The sequence below is a fragment of the Choloepus didactylus genome, chromosome 18 (assembly GCF_015220235.1).
Source record: "Choloepus didactylus isolate mChoDid1 chromosome 18, mChoDid1.pri, whole genome shotgun sequence".
NCBI lineage: Eukaryota > Metazoa > Chordata > Mammalia > Pilosa > Megalonychidae > Choloepus > Choloepus didactylus.
In genome coordinates, this window is record NC_051324.1 from 34921488 (window position 1) to 34941502 (window position 20015).

Sequence of the window (20015 nt, forward strand, 5' to 3'; positions counted from 1 at the left end):
TCAGTTCCAGTGCATTCTTCAAAATGTCACTCACAGCTGCACTGAGTTCCTTCTGTTTGTCAGCTCATTTATATGGCTCTACTGATCAAGGCCCACCCTGAATGGGTGGAGACATGCCTCCATGGAAATTACCTCATCAGAGTTATCACCTACAGTTGGGTGGGTCACATCTCCATGGAAATCTAATCAGCACCAAAACATCTGCCCCACAGGACTGCATCAAAGAATATGGTTTTCTCTGAGGGTCATAATACATTCAAACCAGCACAGATAATATTATAAATGGAATTATTAATTTCCCTTTTCAGATTGCTCATTGCTGATTTCTGCTCACAACTGATTTCTGCTTGTTGATCTTCTACCCTGCAACTTTGCTCAATTCCTTTATTAGCTCTAGTAGTTTTTTTTAAGATGGATTCTTTGGGTTTTCTATAATAGGATCATGTCATCTGCAAATAGAGATAGTTTTACTTCTTCCTTTCCAAGTTGGATGCATTTTATTTCTTTTTCTTGCCTAATTGCTCTTTTTTGAACTCCAGTACAGTGTTGAATAGCAGTGTTGAGAATGAGCATCCTTGTCTTGTTCCTGATCTGAGGGAGAAATTTTCAGTCTTTTAGTACTGAGGATAATGTTAGAATTATACGCATTTTTCAGAAAAGCCCTTTATCATGTTGAGGATGTTTTGTACTTTGAACTCCTCAAAGCAATTTTGGAAAATAATTTTATATTTTGCTTTTCTCACAGGTCATTTATTAGCAAATACACTATTTCATCAATTATAAGCTACTGTATTATCTTAAGTACCACTAAGGAGGAAAAATACTAGTGATTAAACTATGACACACCATAATTATAAGATGCATCTCAATTTCAGAGATGTCAAAATGTGGAAAAATATGTGTCTTATTAGAGTCTATGAAATAAGGTATTCCATTCCAGTGATGGGGAATGTGTGTATACAACTTTTTCTCTCTTGCTTGCTGGCTGGTTTGCTCTTTCCTGCTACCAAAACCTTGCCTGTCTCTTCCATATCTCATTTCTCCACATCATCATGACCCAATTGATATTGATTCTAGTGTAGTCCTTTTTAAGAGCTACACTAGATGGTCTCATTATGAACTTCCTCCAATGACTGTCAACAAATTCTTTCCAGCGTCTGGCCTAACTTTAGTCTTTCCATAGTATTTGGTGATTCCCTTTCTTCCTGGTCACCATCCCACACAGTAGGTGGTTGGTTGGTCTGTACACTAGTTATTTGCAGGAGACATCCCTACAGGCTGTTGGAGAACATATGAGGGGGGTTGGGAGCAGAAGCTGAGGCATGTCATCCAGTTTTTCCTTAACACAGGAAACATGACCTGTATCTCAAGGCCTCTCCTGAAACACTAGGGCATTCCCTTCTCCACTCCAGGAAGAGGCAGGATTGGGGGAGGATTACGCTTCTCTGCTCTTCTTGGACCTTCCTTCCCATTCCTGGTTTGAGACTCAATGAGACAAGCCATGAAGGAAACATGGGGTAGGGGATCTGGTACTGCTGGGGATGATAGGGGTTCTTGAGTGGTGGGCCCATTGCTGAGCTGAGTTATAGGCTCCTGACAGCAGTAACTGGCTTTTCACAGTTGGTGTTTTGCGTCCTTCCTTGAGTGGAAGGTGGGGGTGTGGATGGATGTCATTTCCTAGCATTAGAAAAGGGACAGACCCATCCAGGGAAAGCATATCCCTGTCCTGTTCCTTTCTATCTGGTGTATGTGTGTGACTCTGTGTGTGTGTGTGTGTGTGTGTGTGTGTGTGTGTGTGTGTGTGTCTGAATCTGTGATGTTTTCATGTGTTGTGCTGTTTCTTCGATCTGATTTTGAGGTCGGAGTCTGGAAAAGTACTGCGGCAGTAGAGGGAGGGTTGCAGCCTATGTTGAGAATTGGGGGCTAATCAGAAGATTCTGGGGCCTTTGAAGATGGGCAGGCAGGTCTATCGTTCCGTTTTTCTAGGCATGTGACATGCTGTGAGGCTGAGACAGGGTGAGATGCACATGAGCCTGTCTGCCTGTGCGGGTGCAGAGTCCTGTGGGAGAGGTACAGGCAGATATGGAGACATAGAGGTAAGTGGAGACAGAGGAAATCAGAACCAGACTGATGGAGGGGCAGGGAGGTCTAGAGAGCTGAGCCGGCCTGATTTTCTGAGGCACAGGGGCAGGGCGCTCTCCGATATTGGAACCCTAGATGGGGCTGGAGTTGGACTGGGCTCCCTTTCCTGTTCTCTCCGATATCTGGTTGCTGCTGGCTGAATCCCGGCCCTCGGCCGCAGTTTCTCCGAGGGACCCCGCCAAGCTCTGGCATCTTCCATCCCTACCTGGGCTCAGTCAAGCCGAGGCCCTGGGCATGAGCTTAGCGGCCGGCCCAGCATCTCCCTGCCGTCCAAGCCCGGCTGCCAGGCCTGCCCTCTCACCCTGAACCCCCAGGTCGACTCCCGAGGCCCGTCCAGGCGAGTTCAGCGCAAGCTGCCCGTCTGGGCAGGGGCGAGGAGGGGCCGGTGAGCAGAGGGGCCGTGCCCAGGCAAGGCCGTGCCCCGCGCGGTGCAGACAGTGCCGGAGCCCGATAGCAAGAAAGGGCGCGAGACAGCGTGTAGGTGTGAGAATGGTGTGCGTGGTCACTAAAAGCAGCCTGTTAGGGGCGTGTGCGCGGCTTCCAAATAAACTGGGTGCACGGCTGGGAGCCGGACTCGGAGACTCGGTTGTGTGGTTGAGGAGCCGGCCGCCTGGGGACCTGTCTGGGAGTGGGCCCCCGACACGGTCAGGCCCGGCCGCCGAGCGCCCCAGTCCCCGGGCGGCACCACGGCGCCCGGCGTGCAGTTCTCGCGTTGGGGCCGCTAGCCCTCGCTTTCCGCCTCTCTAATCTAAACCATGCGGGGCTCCCAGTCCCTACTCGGCTGGCTGGGCCCGAGGGCCGCGGGGAGAGTGCCGGGCCGCACCATGGGAGAGCAGGCGGCCTGCTCGGGGTTTGGGGTCCTAGGGCTGCGGAGCAGGGGGACCTTCGATCCTGCCCCCCTCCCCACCTCGGGGGGGCGGTGGGTGCAGACTGATTGACAGCGGCGACGTCAGCGCAGGGGGAGGGGGTGGCCCCGGAGGGAGGGGGTGTGGGTGGGCGGGGAAGGGAGCTGAGGCCCCAAAGTGCAGCCTCGGAGATTAAGGGCCGCTCCAGAACCAGGATGTGTCCAGCCCCGAGGGCGAGGCAGGCGGTGGGACCCTGACCCAGCGGCCCGTAGTTGGAGCCCCGGCTGTGCTGGTGCTCCTCGGACCCGAGCCTACAGTGGATCCCCCGGCCACAGGCGCCTCTTCATGCAGCAGCGCAGTTAGGGTGAGTGTCTGGTCCGGCGGGGGATGGTATGAACCCGGCGCGCCGGTTAGAGGCCACTCGGAGCTCCGGGTCAGGCTGTAGGGTCGGGGAGGATGAGCTGAAAAGTGTGCAAGTAACGGGACCAAGGTAGGGACCTGGGAGATGGCCAAGGTGGCGGAAGGGCGGCGCGACGTGTCTCAGGTCGGGCTGCCGCCTCGGCCCGGCTCCCAGAGGTTGGGGCGCGAGCACTCCTCTCCTCCGAGAAACGAGACGAATTGAGTCCAGGGCCTCAATAGCAAAGTTTAAAAACGACGGTGCCAGCGCCACCGTGGGAGTAAGATTAAGCTGCGACAGGCCGAACGGTGGCCTTGGAATCGGTGTTTCCAGAATAAAAAAGGCCAAGGAAGAGGGCCCAGGTACCAGCGGAGAGTATCCATGTAGAAATGTGATCAGATGGATCACTGGACTTCGGAATCTTTGGTGCAGCAGACTTGTCAAAATTAAAACAAGGAAAATGTGTGTGTGTGTATATATATATACATATATATATGTATATATATGTGTGTGTATATATATATATATATATATATATATATAAAATGACCAATGACAAAGAATTATCAGAATGTGAGCAATTACCAAAGAAAATTAATATAGCATTAGAACTTTAAAATAATAGTCACTTTAAGAATCAAGTGAAAGTAGAAACCACAATTTTAAAAGAACAAAGACAAAGTAACTCCAAATATAGGAACAATGTGATAGGAACCATTATATTAAAATCAATCGTAGTAGTAAAACAAACGATGAAGAAAACTGTAGGACAAAGGTGAACAATGAAAAATACTGTTAAGAGTGATACTGATGGTAGTATTGACAATACTATAATAGTGTATTGTTAATACTACTATGAACTGTTAAAACAAATATTAACCAAAATCTTGAAAGCAATAGTAATATAAATAAAGGCATAGCAACAAGAATTGCTGGAGTATTATGACAATTTATGACCAAGGTATTAATAGTCCCAGCAACATTAAAAATAATGGTAGAGTAATAAGAATTGTACAAACGTGGTGAAAAATAATCAGAGTATTAAGAGCTACAGCAATATTACAATTAGGAAAAAGGAAAAAGAAGTAATGATGTGATGAAAAATAACCAGTGAACTAAATTCTGTAACATTAACAAATAATGACAAAGTAACAAAATATTGTAAAGGTATAATGAAGAATACCTGGAGTATTATGAACAATCCTAATAAAACAAATTATGGTAAAATAACAAGAAATCTTATAAGGATGTAAAGAAAATTAACTCGAATACTAAGAATAATATTACAAATTATGGCAAAAACAACAGTTATTAGAGTAGTGTGGCAAGTATAAACAGAGAATGAAGAGTCAGCAACGGAAACATTTTAGGAGTATAGAGTAAATATAAAAATAACGATATATTAACTTGACCTATTGGAACACCATAACTAATAATTACCAAATATTTGGAAATAGTATTACTAATGTACCAGGAGGCCCTGGAATGATGGAGCACTGACAGGAAAGCAACAACATTTAATAAAGTTACAGAACAAGCCAGTGCTTTGTCCATACACTATGAAAATTAAAATAGTAGTAATTGGTTATGTGTTAGGGTAAATATTTAATATTATTATTAAACTGACCAGAATAATACTGTGATAACAGGAACAATTAAAATACTAAAAATAGTAGAAAATAGTAATTTCTCCAGTGCGACAAATATCACCGGTAATGTTCTAAGGGTGAAAAGAAAAATGCCACCCTTGGAACACGAGGCAGCCGAAAACGACAGATAAGAGCTCAAAGGGAGCCGAGCCGGCGGCCGCGCCCGCGGAGGGATCGGCGTGAAGAAGAGCGCTGAAGCTGCGGCGAGCGCGGGCCCGGGCAGGGTGCGTGACCCGATGGTGCGCGCGCGCATGGGCTAGGGGTTTACTGGGACCACGGAGACCGCGAGTATGGCGGGTCTGGGTCAGTCGGGAGGGAATTAAAGGAAATTGGTGGAGAGCGCCGATGCGAGCGAGCTGTCGCCACGCCTGTATGTGGCCCGGTGGCCGAAAGAAAAGGAAGATGTGAACCCCGAAGAGTGGAAGGAGAGCACAGCGCAGCCCCGGTTCCGAGTTCGAGCGGCGGCTGCGGACGTGGTGGGCACTGGACATCAAGGGCAGCGCGCGGCGCGAGCCGGACAGCGCTACTGCACGGCCCCGGATGTGACAAATGCCCCGCAGAGGACCTAGCGGCCAGGCCGGCAACACGCTAGTCGGTCACCGTCTCCGCCCCGCAGGCCGCTGCATCTGGGACCAGCGGATCGCGGATGCCTATCCCGGCAAATCTAACCCGGGGCCAGCAAGGCTGTGTTCGGCTGCAGGAACCAGTGTTGCAAGGCCTAACGCAAAACAACCCTTCTCGCACAGCGCCCCCCTGCTTGGGGCTCCTTGATTTCTGAGGCACCATCCGGAACCCGCGCGTGGCCGGAGATGGGCGCGGGAACGGGCTGTGCCCCGCGAGCCTTGCTCTCTGCCGCCTGTAGCCTGAGGACCGACCCGGCTGTCAGCCTTATCTTTATGGGCTTTTCCGAGCTCAGGCTGTCTCTGGCCCCTTTTTATCTCCTTGGTTGCACTTGGCTTGTTTACTTAGGGAGGCCCTGGGAGCCAAGTCTAGGCTCAAGATGGGAAGGCTAGTGGATAGGGTGGAAGAGGGGCCTGGGTCTTTGGATGCCGTCTTGGGATGTGCAGGGAGATCCAAGGGAGAACAGAAAGAAGGTAGGAAGAGAAAGAGGAACACAAAGGAGGCAGTCAGACAAAGAAAGCCCCATCAGGACTTGCCCAGATCCAGAGAAAGGGGAAAGAGTAGTGAGGTGGAAAGGGAAGAAGTGATAGTATTAGAGTTGCGCCCCCCCCCCCTCCCCGCCAATGGAGACAGGGCAGGCAGGTCCTTGCAGGCTGAGGTCTCATCCTGAGATCCCAGCACCAGCTCCAGGCAGGAAGCAGGAACCTGGGCAGGGGGGTGAACCAGCCCAGATACTTAGGGGAGAATAGCTGTGCCCTAAGCCATGCCTGGGCCTGGCCTGTGAACTGGACCCATCTGATCAGCATGGTCCTTAGCTGGGAAGGTCTGGGTTCTGCCCCTTGACTCAAAGCAGAGCCCTTTGGAGCTAAGTGTGAGTGGCTGAGCCAGCGGATGTGAATGCGAGGGCAAGGTTGGGGAGGCCCAGGTCTGAGTTTAGTGCCTGGATCAGAATAGCCCTGGGAGAGAGTGGCTGCTTGGGTGACTAGGAGGCTATGTGAGAGTGCTGGGTATGAAGAGTGTATGTTGGTGTGGGAAGAGGGTGTCTGTGGGAGCAGGAACGTGTAGGGTGAAAGCCTTCTGTACAGGGGATTCTGAAGAGTTATCAGAGGGTGTGGGTAGATGGAGGAGCAGGACCCTGAAGGGCAGCCATCCCTAGGCCCTTTCTGCAGGTGCCTAGCTGCAGGAGCCTGAGTCCTGCCCTCTTGGCTTGCCTTTCCTGCCTGCTTGGGAAGTTCCTGGTTGTCCTGGACCAAGAGTCGGGTCTGGAGCTGTTATTAAGGAACAGCAGAGAAGGCCCAGGCCTCAGGCTGGAGCCCAGCAGGAGGGGGGACTAGGGATGCAGCTGGGGCAATGCTGAGAGGGCGGTCCTTCCCTCAGACCCACTCATCACACAGCCCCACACCCAGGGGCACGCAGACAGAGAACCTCATGCAGACCCTCCCAGGTCTAGAACCCGGAGAGAGGAGGCGAGGGTCCTGCCCTCCCTCCGCGCTCCCTCCCCCAGCTCAGGAGGGGGCGGGGTCCACGTGCGCCAGGTCGTCCTCCCCGGCCGCCTGCCCGAAACGCCAGCTTCAGTGAGAGTGGGCCGCAGGACCTCTGGAGAGTGTGGACCATGCAAGTGACTCGTTGTGTGCTGTGACCGCAGGAAATGCTGCAGGACAAGGGCCTGTCGGAGAGTGAGGAGGCCTTCCGGGCTCCGGGCCCAGCGCTCGGCGAGGCCAGCGCCACCCCTGCCGCCAACGTCCCGGAGCCCACGCTGGCTGCGCCTGGCCTCAGCGGAGTGGCGCTCGGCAGCCCCCGGGGCCCCGGCACCGACGTCCCCGCTGCCGCCGCCGCCGAACAGGTAGGACCGCGCCGGCTGTCGGGTAGAGATCGGGCGTCGGTCTGCCGGCAATGCTGCTTGTGTCCTCAATTCGTCCGACTGCGAGCAGTGTTCCAAGGGTGTTTGACGGTAGCTCAGACTAGTATTCATTCGTTCTTTCTTGGGCAGGGCTCGCTCTCTCTGCCTTTTGGTCCCTTCTCCCCCTTGAATCCCTGGGGACTGCTCTGGGTGGTGTATGTGTGGAGGTAGGGTGGGCTGACCCCTGCGGCAACTTCGAGGACCCCGAGAGGGCGGCGGAGGCGTAGGAGCGTTTGGGAAGAGCCCTCTCAGCCCAGATGCGCACAGGAGCCGCCACGGAGCTCCGAGGTAGTGGGAACGTCACCCAGAGGCTTCACGGTGGTAACCCGATGATCACAATGAACGGAATCTGGCTGTGCATGGGCTTGGTCTGTGTCAGTCTGTGTGCAATGTCTGTGGTTGCGCACGTGTGGCCGAGAGGGCGCGTGCGCCCCTCCGGTTGCCAGTGTGTCCGCCCGCAAGTTTGTGGCTAAGTCGGGTTACCAGAAGTGGTTGCGTCTTTCTGTAAGTGTTTGTGTAGGAGTGTGTTATCTGTTTCTCAGGGTCAGTCTATATGTTCTTTGCAGGACCGTTTGTAGGTGAAGCACCGAAGGAAGGAGTTTCAGCCCCTTACTAAAGTTTTAAAAATTTGTCGAGGGTACAAAATAATTTTGTGAAACGAGATCTCCAAGCATGGGTTCACAGGGCTGGCAGTGCCTTGCACAGTTCCTCGTGTCCGTGTTCTCCTTTTCGAGGGCTTGGTCCCCTAAGTCTCCCAGGTTGGCAGGGGAGGGCATCCGCGTGGAACTGGGAGCCAGGCAGACATGAGTACCTCCTCCTTTTCATCCCAGACCATCGAGAACATCAAGGTGGGTCTGCATGAGAAGGAGCTCTGGAAGAAGTTCCACGAGGCGGGCACGGAGATGATCATCACCAAGGCGGGCAGGTCAGCGCTGGGAGATTTATTGGGGGGGGGATGACTGGTGGAAGCTGTGGGGATCCCCAGAGGGCTTCCTTAGCAGTCCTTTCAGTCCCCAGAGTGTCTGGGTGGGAGTCCCCTCGCCACTCTGGCCTCAGCCACGCAGTCAGGGCTTGGGATTGGTCAGTGGAAGCCCTCAGAGGGCCACCTGGCAAGGAAGCCCTTGGAGGAGGATTTAGGGGAGGGCAGCACTATGCAAATGAGATGCAAACAAGAATCACAAAGCCGGAGGTCTTTGCTCCAGCACTTTTGCCCCTGGGAGGCTGCTTTGTCCACCCCCCTCCCCCCATACCCACATTGGAAGTCTTGCAGGATATCTCAGGATTGTGCTGATTGGGAACCCTGAAATGCCCCCCAGCAGAAGAGGACGTGACTATTTTTTCCAATTTCCATAACTCTTCAGGGGCATCAAACCCCAAGTCTCTCATCCCATTCTATTTCCAGTCCCTTCCTCGGCCAACGGGAGGGCACTATTGGGCTGTGTGTTGTTCAGGGAGCAGCTCTCGGGTGGCTGCCAGAAAGAGATGATTTATAAAGTGGAAACATCTTTAAAATGTGCTGGTGTCTGTGGGAGAGAACCGGGAGGCGAAGGTGAGAGGAGGAAGACAAGACTGCAGGATGGGGCTGTGGTGTCTGGGGTGGGGCAGGGAATGGGCCAAGCAGAGCCAGTCATCAGGTGAAGGAGATTGCTGTAGACAGAGAAACTGGAAAGTTCAGGTTCAGGAACCCCTCTCCCCACCCACTCCTGCCCTTCCATTTACACACACATTTAATTTTGGTCCTGGGTGGGGACAGGTTAGGTGTAAAAATGTCCCTTTGCCTGCTGTGGGCCTGGAATTGGGCTTTCTGGAGGAATAAGATCATGAAGCACCAAGGGCTCGGGATCTGGAGTCAGAAGTGAGGCTCTTGCAGTTTTTGCTCCTCTGCTTGTGTTTGGGTAACCTTAGGCAAAGGACTTAAGGGTCTCTGCTGCCCCCTCCCCCATCTCCATCTGTAAAATAATAGATCCTACTTCATACAGTTGTTTGTAAAGCACTTAGCACAGTAAATGTTAGCTAATATTAATAATAATTAGGGAAATGCCTGGCATGCGCTCAGCATTTCTTTTTACTTTTTGGAGAACGGGGCCCATAGCGTGCTGTGTGCGGTGTAGGAGTGCTGTTGTCCTCTCCTTGCTGAGCAGCCAACCTCGATCCCTTTGCTTGTTGGGACTGCCTTAGTCAGGGAGGTGCCATGGTGACCCAGGGCCTTTATCAGGAGAGGGAGCAGGGAGATTTCAGGGCCTGAGTTCTGAATGGGGATGGGGAGGGAGGATGCATTAGAGGGGGATGGACAAAGCGATCACTGAGGACAGTGGGGGGACCTGCCACTTCTTAACTGAATGCACTTGGGCAAATCACTAAACCTCCTTGAGGCTCAGCGTAAAATAGAGACGAGATGGCGCCTGCTGACCCACCTGCTGCCCTTCCTTTTTGGGTTACTGTGAGGCTCAAGCCAGGGGATCATGTGAAAGGTGCTTGGTAAATTGTCAAGTGGATTTCATGTGTGAAGAAAGAAAATTTATTTCTTGTACCTGTTGGGATGAAGGGAAGGAAATGGAGAACAATCTAGAACTTCCACTTTTAGGCAGCAGAAACAACTATGTCTCTTGAAAATGATTGTCCATCATGGGATTTGGGCATGCGTGGGCTCTGCCATTTTAAACAAAAGGAATTTGTGGTTCTTTTCAGTAGGTTTCCTGCACCTGTGTAGGTCCTCCTCCCTCCCTTCCCCCCATCACGTACACTCCCACACATACTTCCAGAGGTGACGAGCTTCTGGCAGCTGTTTGTACCTGATTCTTGTACAGATGGGCCTCAGGGAGTAATTATACTTTTAAAAAATGGCTGTGATTTGATGTTGGCCAATTATGGGTTCATCACAACCTTTCATTTCTTTGACAGAAAGTTGTCCTTGCACCAGGTCTAGGTCTTAAGAAAGTCACTGGCCTCATCCTCTCCCCAGGGTTCTCACAGACCCCTTTTTTCCTCTTGCATAGCCTGCCTGCCGTCTTCAGGGACCACTTTCCCTGCTCTGGTCAACATGCCTCCCTCCTCCCTTCATTACCTCACTCACACAGGCAGCCTCTGAATGCACTTTGCTTTGCTTGGGTTTGTGGCTATTCAATATCCTGTCCAGCTACTCTCCCTGTTGCCCTAAACTCTTTGTGACTCTACTGGAGCTCTTTCTGGAACACTTCCATTTCTCAACAGACAGCCTGGACCCTTCCCCTGAACCTTGAATCATAGATTCATAGACTGCTAGAGCTGGAGGAGAACTGGGAACACAAACCAAATAAGAGAAGCAAAAGCACTTGACTCATGTAGATAGAGGCAGCGTTGGCAATGGCCAGGCCTACATAAGCCAAGCCAATGATGCACCCCACTCCCAGAACAAAACCCTAACTCTGAGAAATTCCCTTGATTGTTTATTTACAGAGCCCTTGTTCAATGTGGGGGTTCTTGCTCTGCCATACAGATCCTGGCCAGTTAGCAGCATGATAACTGCTATTTGGCTGCAGGAGGAGCAGGCCCTGGAATATTAAGTGGGTTTGAGTTTTGGGGTCACAAGCCTCCTGCCTGCCTTAAGCCCTTTAAGGCTATTAAGGTCTGAAGCCCAAAGGAGAAAATGGTCCACTTCCCTTCTTTGGATAGTGACTTAGAATTGTTTAACAATTTGATCCGGTGAATAAAATGCCAACCGCAGGGTGACATCAATTTCTAATACACCAGGGACCCTTGATATCAGGTGTTAATTTAAAATGGGGCCAAGCCCTTCCCTAGACAGTCTTTGTCCTTCTCAGGCTCCTGCACCAAAGGGTCATGCTGCTAAGTACAGAGAGCAGACCCCTCTCTTGCCTCACTCACATCCCTGCCAAGCTTGATACATGTGAGAAACTGCATTTTCTCCCAAACGCAGATAAAAGTGAGCTCCACAAAAATTTAAATATAAACCTCCCCAAAACGAAAATTTCCTAACCGTCTGACTGCCCGACTCCTAGGTCATGGTTTTGCCACCAGATAAATCTCCCCTATCAGCCTTCTTAGCCTGTTGAGTTCAATGTTGCTTGTGTTAGTGACAGTGAATTTGCGTTTGAAAAATGAACTACCGATGAGAACTCCTGTTGAACCTGTATTGTTTGTTATTCTGAGGCAAGGATTTGGCCCGACTTAATCCGGGGCTTCAAAGCCAATTGCCCTTGCTCTGTATACAGAGCGTCAGAGCCCAGTGGCGTGGGTGATAAGAGAAGTAAGGGTTGAAGACACTGGGAAAGTGGGTTGGGGAGAGAGTGCTTTGATCTCTTTTTAAAGTATTTTCTGAAAGCAAAAGTCTATCACAAGGAAGTGCCTTAAAAAAAAAAAAAAAAGTCTGAGAGAAGCAGCTGACCTTCCAAAACAGCATCCATCGCACACACTCTTGCCCCTGTCGCCCAGTTTGGGAAAAAAGTTTCTTAAAAATGATTTTGGTGAATTAGAAAATGTGCGTGGGTGTGTGGGTGTGTGGGTGTGAAAGCTGAAAATCACTGAAGTCGCCTTGTGATTGCTCTCAGAAACCATTTGGCTACAAAAACTTTGGTGTCACTGTAGGTGGCATCAGCACCGCTTTTCCCCATCCTTCTTCCCCGGTCCTCAGCCTTGGTTGCCCGGCCCTGGCATCTCCCCAGCATATCCCGAATTCTTCTTCCAGACCCCCGGACATATTAGGGACAGAAAGATGGGGTGGGATTGTCTGTGGAACCCTGCCCTTTTCCTGCAGCCAGATCCTTTTGGACTCCAAGGCCTTGGCCTATATGTATATATGAATTTTTTAAATGTAAATTTTGTTTAAGTGGAACATTTCTGCAGAAGAGTGCACAAATTTTAATTGTACAGCTTGATGAACTTTCGCAGAATGAACACACCACCCCCATAAAGAAACAGAACATTACAGCTTCCCCCCTCAACCCTTCTTTTGTGCCCTCCCGGTTACCAAGCCCCCTCACACTCCCCACACTTCTCATCCCCTCCATGCGGTTCTTCCCCTACATTAGGGAAGGGCGCACAAAGCTGCTCCTGGGGTCTCGGGGATCCCCTGGGGAGGTCGGGGCAGCGGTGGGAGCTGGGAGGGTGCGGACCCAGCCAAGCGGAGAATCCTGCGGATCCCTTAGGTCCGCTATTCCCTGCATCGCTACTCCCTTCTCCGCCCCGGGGAGGGGGGTCGTTGGAGAGGGCTAGTAGTAGGTCGGCGCCACGAATTAGGCAACCCCTTGGGCCCGGGAGCCCCGCGGTTCTCCAAGCACAGCTGTAACTTGCGTGTGCCTCTCAGTATCGAGTCCGTAATTTACGGGTTTGTTTGCCAAAATCAAAATCACCCGAAACCCTTGCCCCCACCCTCGCTGCCTCCGCACTGCATCCTCGGACACCGAGACATGTCCGAAGAAGCTTATCTTAGCAGTTCATTCTAAAACCATTTCCGAGTATGAAGTAGATAAAGGCTCCAGCCCCACACCCTTTCAGAGCCTGTTTAATGATCAGAGAAGAAACCCCGAGCTTTCATCTCCTCCCGGGCCGGCGGCGCAGGCGGCTTGTTTATTCCCCGGCGGAGCTGTTTCCGCGTGTGTTGGGGGAGCATCCCATCTGCCTGGGGGTACGCGAGCCCGAGGGGGGAGCCGGGGACTGGGAGATCGCGGAGAGGCGCGTGGGAGGCAGTGCGAAAGCGCCTAGGACACATGGAAAGGGTATGGAGGGGCTCAGGGAGAGGGCTGGTAGGACGCAGGGAAGGGGCGCAGGGAGAGGGGCCTCAGCTCGAGCGCTCTCGGGACGGGGGCTGAGCTGGACACAACCACCGCCCAGAGCAGCGTCAGGGCCTCCCTTTTTGGCCTCCCTCCCCGGCCCAGTGGGGCGTTCGTTTCTCCCACAGGATGTTGGTTTTCAGGTATATTTTATGTCATAAATCACAGAAACAAACTTACCTCTCACTCAAAGTGCTTAATAATTCTTAAGAGTGCTCATCCGTCATAGGATGCTCAGGAGAGGCCGAGTGGGGGCCTTTGAAGGGACCCTTATAGTGCCCAACCCGGCCTGGCCTCCATCGCCTGAGTCCTCTGATCGAGTGAACACTCCCAAGCTGGGACCCCTGGGCTCCAACCTTAGCCACCTCTAGTACCAAGTCAGAGCCCCCCGATGGGGCTGTGGTTTCTCTCCTCCATCTGGGCAGGAGGTCTTTGGGGCAGGTGGGGTGGGTGGAGCCTGGGCCTGACCTTCACTCTCAGACCTCCCCCACACTGGGCTGCCCTTTCATCCTCTGGAGTCATGGAGGTGCACCCATGTGGAGCAATGACAGCACCTGGTTGCCCCATGGAGTGTGTTCTGCATGGCCTGGAAGCAGTCCCTGACTGGACTCTGCTAGAAATGGAGAGAACTGTTTCCATGAAAGCAGCAGAGCTTTTAGGTACTTCCTGGCTCAGCCTGGAGCAGAGGGTTTTTAAATTCCCTCATCAGACCAGATACCGTCCCTCCCTCTTGATTTTGGGGTCTGCTGTCCTACGCAGAGAGAAATTGTTGGTCAGGGGGAACAGAGCCTAGGACACCCTCCCTTGTGCCCCAAGTCCTGACACTTCCCTGAGGCTGTTATTAGTCGGGAGTCTGATCTATGGTCAGCTTCCAGGAGAGACCAAATATAGGACAGCAGTTCCCTGCCTTTGGAGGCAGAGCACAGTCTCCTTAAGGGCTTTTAAAAAAGTTGGTCATTGTCAGCCTAGCCACCTGACATGATGACATGAAGGGTATAGAGAGTAGGAGAAGGGGAGGACAGAGTTCTTAGCTCCGTCTCCCTGCACCCTGAGTTATGAAGACTGACAAAATGGCAGCAAGCCATTCTGTCCTGGCCCCTGTGTGAACACTGGCCCTGGAGGAGGCCATGTCTGCTCTCTGCTGCTGCCACCTGGGGAGATTACAGAAGAAACAGGGTGAGTGCAGGGTGCCAGTACCAGGCCGGCCCACGCACAGCCAGGGCTGCCCCATTTTGAGGCGGCTTCTGTAGCAGTTACAAAATGGTGGTCTGGAAGAGACAGGATTCTTGGCCTTCCCCTGGGGAAGGGGGGTAAGTGAAGCAGCTGCTGTCCTCCCCCTTTCAGTTTAGCCCATGAGGGGAGAGGCTGGGCCAGGAAAGAGGGTGGTGCAGGCTCCAGCTGTGCCCCCAGGCCGGGCAGGCGGGCTGACAGCAGGAGCCGGGATTGGGTTCCTGGGCCCTCTCACTCCCCCCCATTCCTGGAGAGGGGGTGGGGTGGACATTTGAAAATGCTTTCAATCGACATCTGAGACAAATTCTTCCACACAGTTTATAAGTCCCTAGACTTGCAGCTAGAACTTCCCTCCTCCGCCCCCAGGCACGCACACACATACACATGTGCACTCACGTCGTGTACTCCTGCACATGTGCTTGTGCATCCACATACTCGCATACATCCCCAGCGCCCTGGCCACTGCAACACTCACACTGGCCTTTCCTCCGGTCACAGAGGGGGTGCACAGACTGGGCTGGCTCGGGTGTGGGCTGGGGTGGAATTGAACCGTCAGCCCCAGGTCCTGGCCTGGGCTTGCTGTAGGCTCTGCCAACTTGTAGAGGCCTTGATCCTCTCTGGAAGCTCTGCCCTATCCAGGTAAGCTGGTACCCCTGTTGACAAAATTGGGGTTTCCAATCATCTATTTGAGGTATCTGGTCAGTGAGAGGCTGAGAGGACCACCTGATAGTGCTCCTAGATGGATTGGTTGGGCATTATGATAACTCAAGGATGCTGCTTCCTGTTTCCCTTTAATATCTTCGGTTAGGTTTGGATTCTGCTTCTCTCTTGGGGTGTTCCTCTTTGGGGAAGATCAGCTAGGAGAGGGGAGGGAGTGTCTGAGGAGGATTATGAGGAAAGTTCTGTCGACCCCCACTCTGATGAAGACCAGTCTCAGGGACCTGGTGACCAGGGAAGGGAGCTGTGCCTCTGCAGGTGCTGAATATGTGTATGTGCTGAGGGTCTGGGGAAGCCCTTCTCCAGAATGTTCCCTGAGTTTCAGGGTCCTGGGCGCCCTCAGCATGGGCTCAGGAACTGGAAAAGCTTTCTGTTTTTTAGCGACTGTTTTCACAGAAGTAGGCCATACCACAGTCTTGTGGAGGGTGGAGTGCTGTGGGGGGTCAGTGGTAACAATCATAAGTTGACTCATTTAATCCACACAGCAACTATAGAATAAGTAGTAATATTAACCCCATCTTAGGGATACAGAAACCAAGGCAAGTTGCCCAAGGCCTCGTGGTTTGTAGGTGGTGGGGCCAGGCTCTGGACCATGTAGTGTGGGTCCACAATCCATACTCTTATCCGTGAGGCTCCTGGACTGACATTCCTGTGGTCCCCAGTTAGTGTACACAGGCCTAAGTGAGGCGTTCATAGGGATAGACACCTCTGCTAAGCACACCTAAGGAATCCAAAGACCCAAAAGGATTCTCAGCAGCACTCGCTTGTTTCTTAAAGTGTTGATTTAAGGCCTGAGGTTTCCACAGAAACAGTGACCTAGAGGAGGCATTGCACTGTTGACCAGTGCAGCTGACAGGGGTTTCCAAGCCATCTGCTTGATCCCCTGGAATAGTGCCCCAGAATTTTAGCTGCATATGGAGCTGACAAAAGGCAGAAGGAAATTCAGGTAGCCAGATTGGTGTTGAAATTCCTCTTACAATCCTGACCTGCTCACGGTCACCAGGCCTAAATCTTAGGGGGTTTGGGGCAGGGAAAGCATGGAATTTGGGAAACTGTGTGAACCTTCCTCCTAGACACAAAGACTGGCAGCTGCAGGGGCTCTGAGAGAACAGCTGGTGCATTCCTCTCCTTGTGCAGGGGCGAGGCTGAGGCCAGAGAGGGAAGTGACTTGTGCGAGGTCACACAGCTATGTCCAGTGCCAAGATCTCTTGCTAAAAGGGCAGTACCTCTTAAAAGGCCTTCTGCCTCTTCTCTCACTCTGTGCCATCTCTCCTGGTGCTCTGTCCACACCTTCTGCCTCACCCCTTGGCTTCACCCAGGAGGATGTTCCCCAGCTACAAGGTAAAAGTCACAGGCATGAACCCGAAGACCAAGTACATCCTGCTGATTGATATCGTCCCTGCAGATGACCACCGCTACAAGTTCTGTGACAACAAATGGTAAGAGGCCTGGGACCCTTACCTCTTCACCATCCTTCCCTCAAACTGCTCTTTCCACTCAGCACACCCATCCCCACCTGATGCTTCCTCCAGGGATTGCCCAGTTAGTCTGAGTAATTGTCCAGATCTGCAGCCTCAAATCCATTCCCGGAACTGGGACTGCAGGGGCTGGGTTGAGTTGCAAGTGTCTGCACCCCTGCTGCAGATAGGGCTGGGGCTGAAGGCTGAAAATAAGCTGTAATGTATGGGTGTCAGGTGGATTTCAGGGTTCTTTTCTCTCCCCACAACCAGGGACACTCAGGACTTGGTGACTATGCTGTCACGGCAACAGACAAAATGCTGACACTGGGAAGATTCAGGCTCTAGCAGTGCTGCACTGTGGAGAAGTTCCCAGTTTTCTTGAGGGTCGCCATTTCCTTGGGGGCCTTCAATTGCGAGTGTCCAGTGACCTGTTCTGTAGGACCTCTCCCATTTCTCCACTCACCTCCTATTCATGCTACCTCTTCCTCTTTGGCTGTAAGGCCACTCCCTGGTAAGCGGTGTGTCCACATCTGGAGTGAGTGAGGGCTGCTGCCCGGGTGGCTGGTTGGTAGGACTCTTTGGCAAAGGAATGAGGGAGACAGGCAGGTTGAGGGACAAAACCAAACGGAGTTCTGGTGAATAAATGCTGGTCTACTTCTCATGAGACCAACTCCTTAATGCCCCAGTTTGCCCCAGACTTCAAGAAGAGAGGGGAATGAAAGGATAAGCGCCATCCAGGACGCCAGGTTCCGGATGCTGGGCTCTGCGGTGGGTGGGTAGTAGAGCTGGCAGAGATTGGGCTGAAGAGACAGGATTTGGTGGCCCATCCTGGGAAGGGTTAGGCTCATGTTTCTTCTCTCTCTGGGCTGGATTAACACTCTGCAGAGCAGACTCTCTGGCTGAGGAGACAGCTACCAATTAATTTCTTATCATTGTTTTTGGGCTTGAAAGTTGTCCTCCGAGAAGCTCCCTCCAAGTAATATAACATTTTTAAATTGTGAAATATAACACATATATAGAAGTGCTCAAATCTTATCACATCTTTGTAATTAGTCCTAGTCCTTCAAATAAATAATCACACTTCTCCAAAGTCTCCCTTTCCCTTTCTACTGCAGAGAATTAAAACAGGTTCAGAATTGCTATCCCCTCCTCACCGCTTTCTCCCCTCTCCCTCATTCTCACCCACAAAGCCCAAAACTGACAAAGTGATGGGACCAGCAGCTGTTTTTTCCCTCTGGACTGTGGGGGTTTGCTCCCAGAGGGGACAGGGAATCTGGAATTCACCAAATCCCAGGGCAGTCAACTGCCAGTGCGTTGTCTCCTCTGTTGGCAGGATGGTGGCAGGGAAGGCTGAGCCGGCCATGCCAGGAAGGCTGTACGTCCACCCAGACTCTCCGGCCACAGGGGCCCACTGGATGCGGCAGCTGGTCTCCTTCCAGAAGCTGAAGCTGACGAACAACCACCTGGACCCCTTCGGCCACGTAAGAAACAGGACTGCCTCACCTTGGGAGCGAGTCCTGGGGCAGCGTGGGGGTGGGAGCAGGTAGGACTGAGGAGAATCCTCTCTAGGGATCCAGCTCCAGGCGTTGGCTTTTGCCCGGCTCGTTTGTATAAGGAGTTCAGGCTTCGGAGTTCCACAGATCAGCTATGAATCCTTCGCCTACCACTTTGTGGCTGGGTAACTTTGGGCAACTTTCTTAACCTCTATGAGCCTTAGTTTCCTCACTAGAAAATGGAGATGACCATATGAACCTTTCATGATTGTGAGGATTAAATGAGAGGATATGCATGAAGCTCCATGCACACAGGAAGCTCTAAATAAATGGCATCCATGATGATGATGATTATGGGCCAAATCTCTCAGTTTCAATTTTCCAAAATGTGCTCTTGCTGGAGTGGAATGTAAGACAAGCAAACCTTGTTGAGAAAGGGTCACTGCTGAGTTCTGAAGCTCCCCCTTTGGGGTCTTCTGTCTGCCTGGCCTGCCAGCCGCCACCCTCTGGAAGGGCTTGCCTTACTCTGGCTCCCTAGTCAGCTCCTTCCTGGCCTTGCCTGGGACCTGGCTCTCACAAAAGAGATTCTAAAGTCCCCCAGGATGCTGCTGCTCACTCCCCATCCAAGCTGCTGGAGCTCATTCTTTCTCCATCTGGCCCTGGCAGGCCCACATAATGGAGCTTGTTATGTGGAAACTTTTAGCTCAAGGGTGCGGCCAACAGAAGCCTGGGTAACCCACGGTTACCCTGGACGTGTGGGTAGGGTGGGTTGGGTGGGTGGGTGCGGGTACAGTGGAGGCTGTAGATGCAGTTGCCTGTGCTGTGCACCTGGCACTAGTGTGTGTGTGGTGGGGGTGGGAGTAGGGTGGTGGTGGTACCCTTTTTATGCCTCAGTTCTATTTCTGGGGAGTTGTGTGCAAATCAGCATTCTGCGAATCACAGTGCCTCATGGAAAACCTCAGCAATGCTTCATTTCTGATTGATTGGAAGTAACTAGTAAGCAGCTCCCAGTTTTAATTTTCTCAGAATCTGTTCAGTTCTCTTCTAACTCACTGGTGATCTATAAACTAGCTGCTAGGAGAATGCTTAATTAACATAATTAACTCTTGACTTGCCTGTTTTACAAGTCCAAATACTGGATTTTCCCACTCTGGGCAGGCAGATCCAGTTAGGTGTATGGCCAGCCAGAGTAGAGAGGTGCACACGTGCACAGTGGCATCACAGGTAGGGGTTGCAGCCCCACCCTCTCAAGGGGCAGAGACACACCACCAATCTGATGCAAGGTTCAGCTAAGCCCCAGCATCCCAGAGCACCAAGGCCTTTTAACAGAGGGGCAGGGGGTGTACCCAGTCTTCCTGAGCATCATCCTTGTCCAAGACTTTGCTCCCAGATGACTCTTACTTGGCCACCTCTGCTTGGCCTGGCTATGGGACCAACCTCGAAAGGTGAGGAAGGTAGTGTGAGGCTGGGAGCCAAGCCGGCAGGCATGGTCTCTGACCACAACTGCACACACAGACCCCATGGGACAGACCACTGGGGAGAGTTCAGAGCTTCGTAGGAACTGGATCTTTGGGTGGCTGGAAGTATCCAGGGATCAAAGCTCTCTGGTGAGGATTTTGGATGTACCAGCTTGTTATCATGGTTTCCAGCTTCAGGAGTGACTCAGAAGACCCTTTCATCTCCCAGGGGCCCTGCAAAAAGTGGGAGGGGAGGGAGTCAAGTGGTTGGAAAGCTGGGCCTCCTTCAGGAAGTGGGAGAGAGAGATATCTGGTCTTCACAGCCCAGCAGGAGGT

At 52.1% G+C, this 20015-nt stretch overlaps 1 protein-coding gene across 5 annotated transcripts in view; it reads left to right on the forward strand.

Moving 5' to 3' along the window:
- The first annotated feature begins 1889 nt into the window (after positions 1 to 1889).
- TBX4 (T-box transcription factor 4) overlaps positions 1890 to 20015 on the forward strand; it is a 31364-nt gene continuing 13238 nt past the window's right edge. For 2 of the 5 annotated variants that reach the window (XM_037809434.1, XM_037809436.1), the window contains exons 1-5: positions 1890 to 2096; positions 7300 to 7497; positions 8385 to 8479; positions 16589 to 16708; positions 18063 to 18210. In XM_037809434.1, coding sequence (XP_037665362.1) covers positions 2022 to 2096; positions 7300 to 7497; positions 8385 to 8479; positions 16589 to 16708; positions 18063 to 18210 — 636 coding nt within the window. In that variant the 5' untranslated portion in view covers positions 1890 to 2021. Of the gene's footprint in view, positions 2097 to 3163; positions 3352 to 7299; positions 7498 to 8384; positions 8480 to 16588; positions 16709 to 18062; positions 18211 to 20015 lie in introns of those variants that run through there. The other 3 variants (XM_037809433.1, XM_037809435.1, XM_037809437.1) reach the window with 3 other exon arrangements.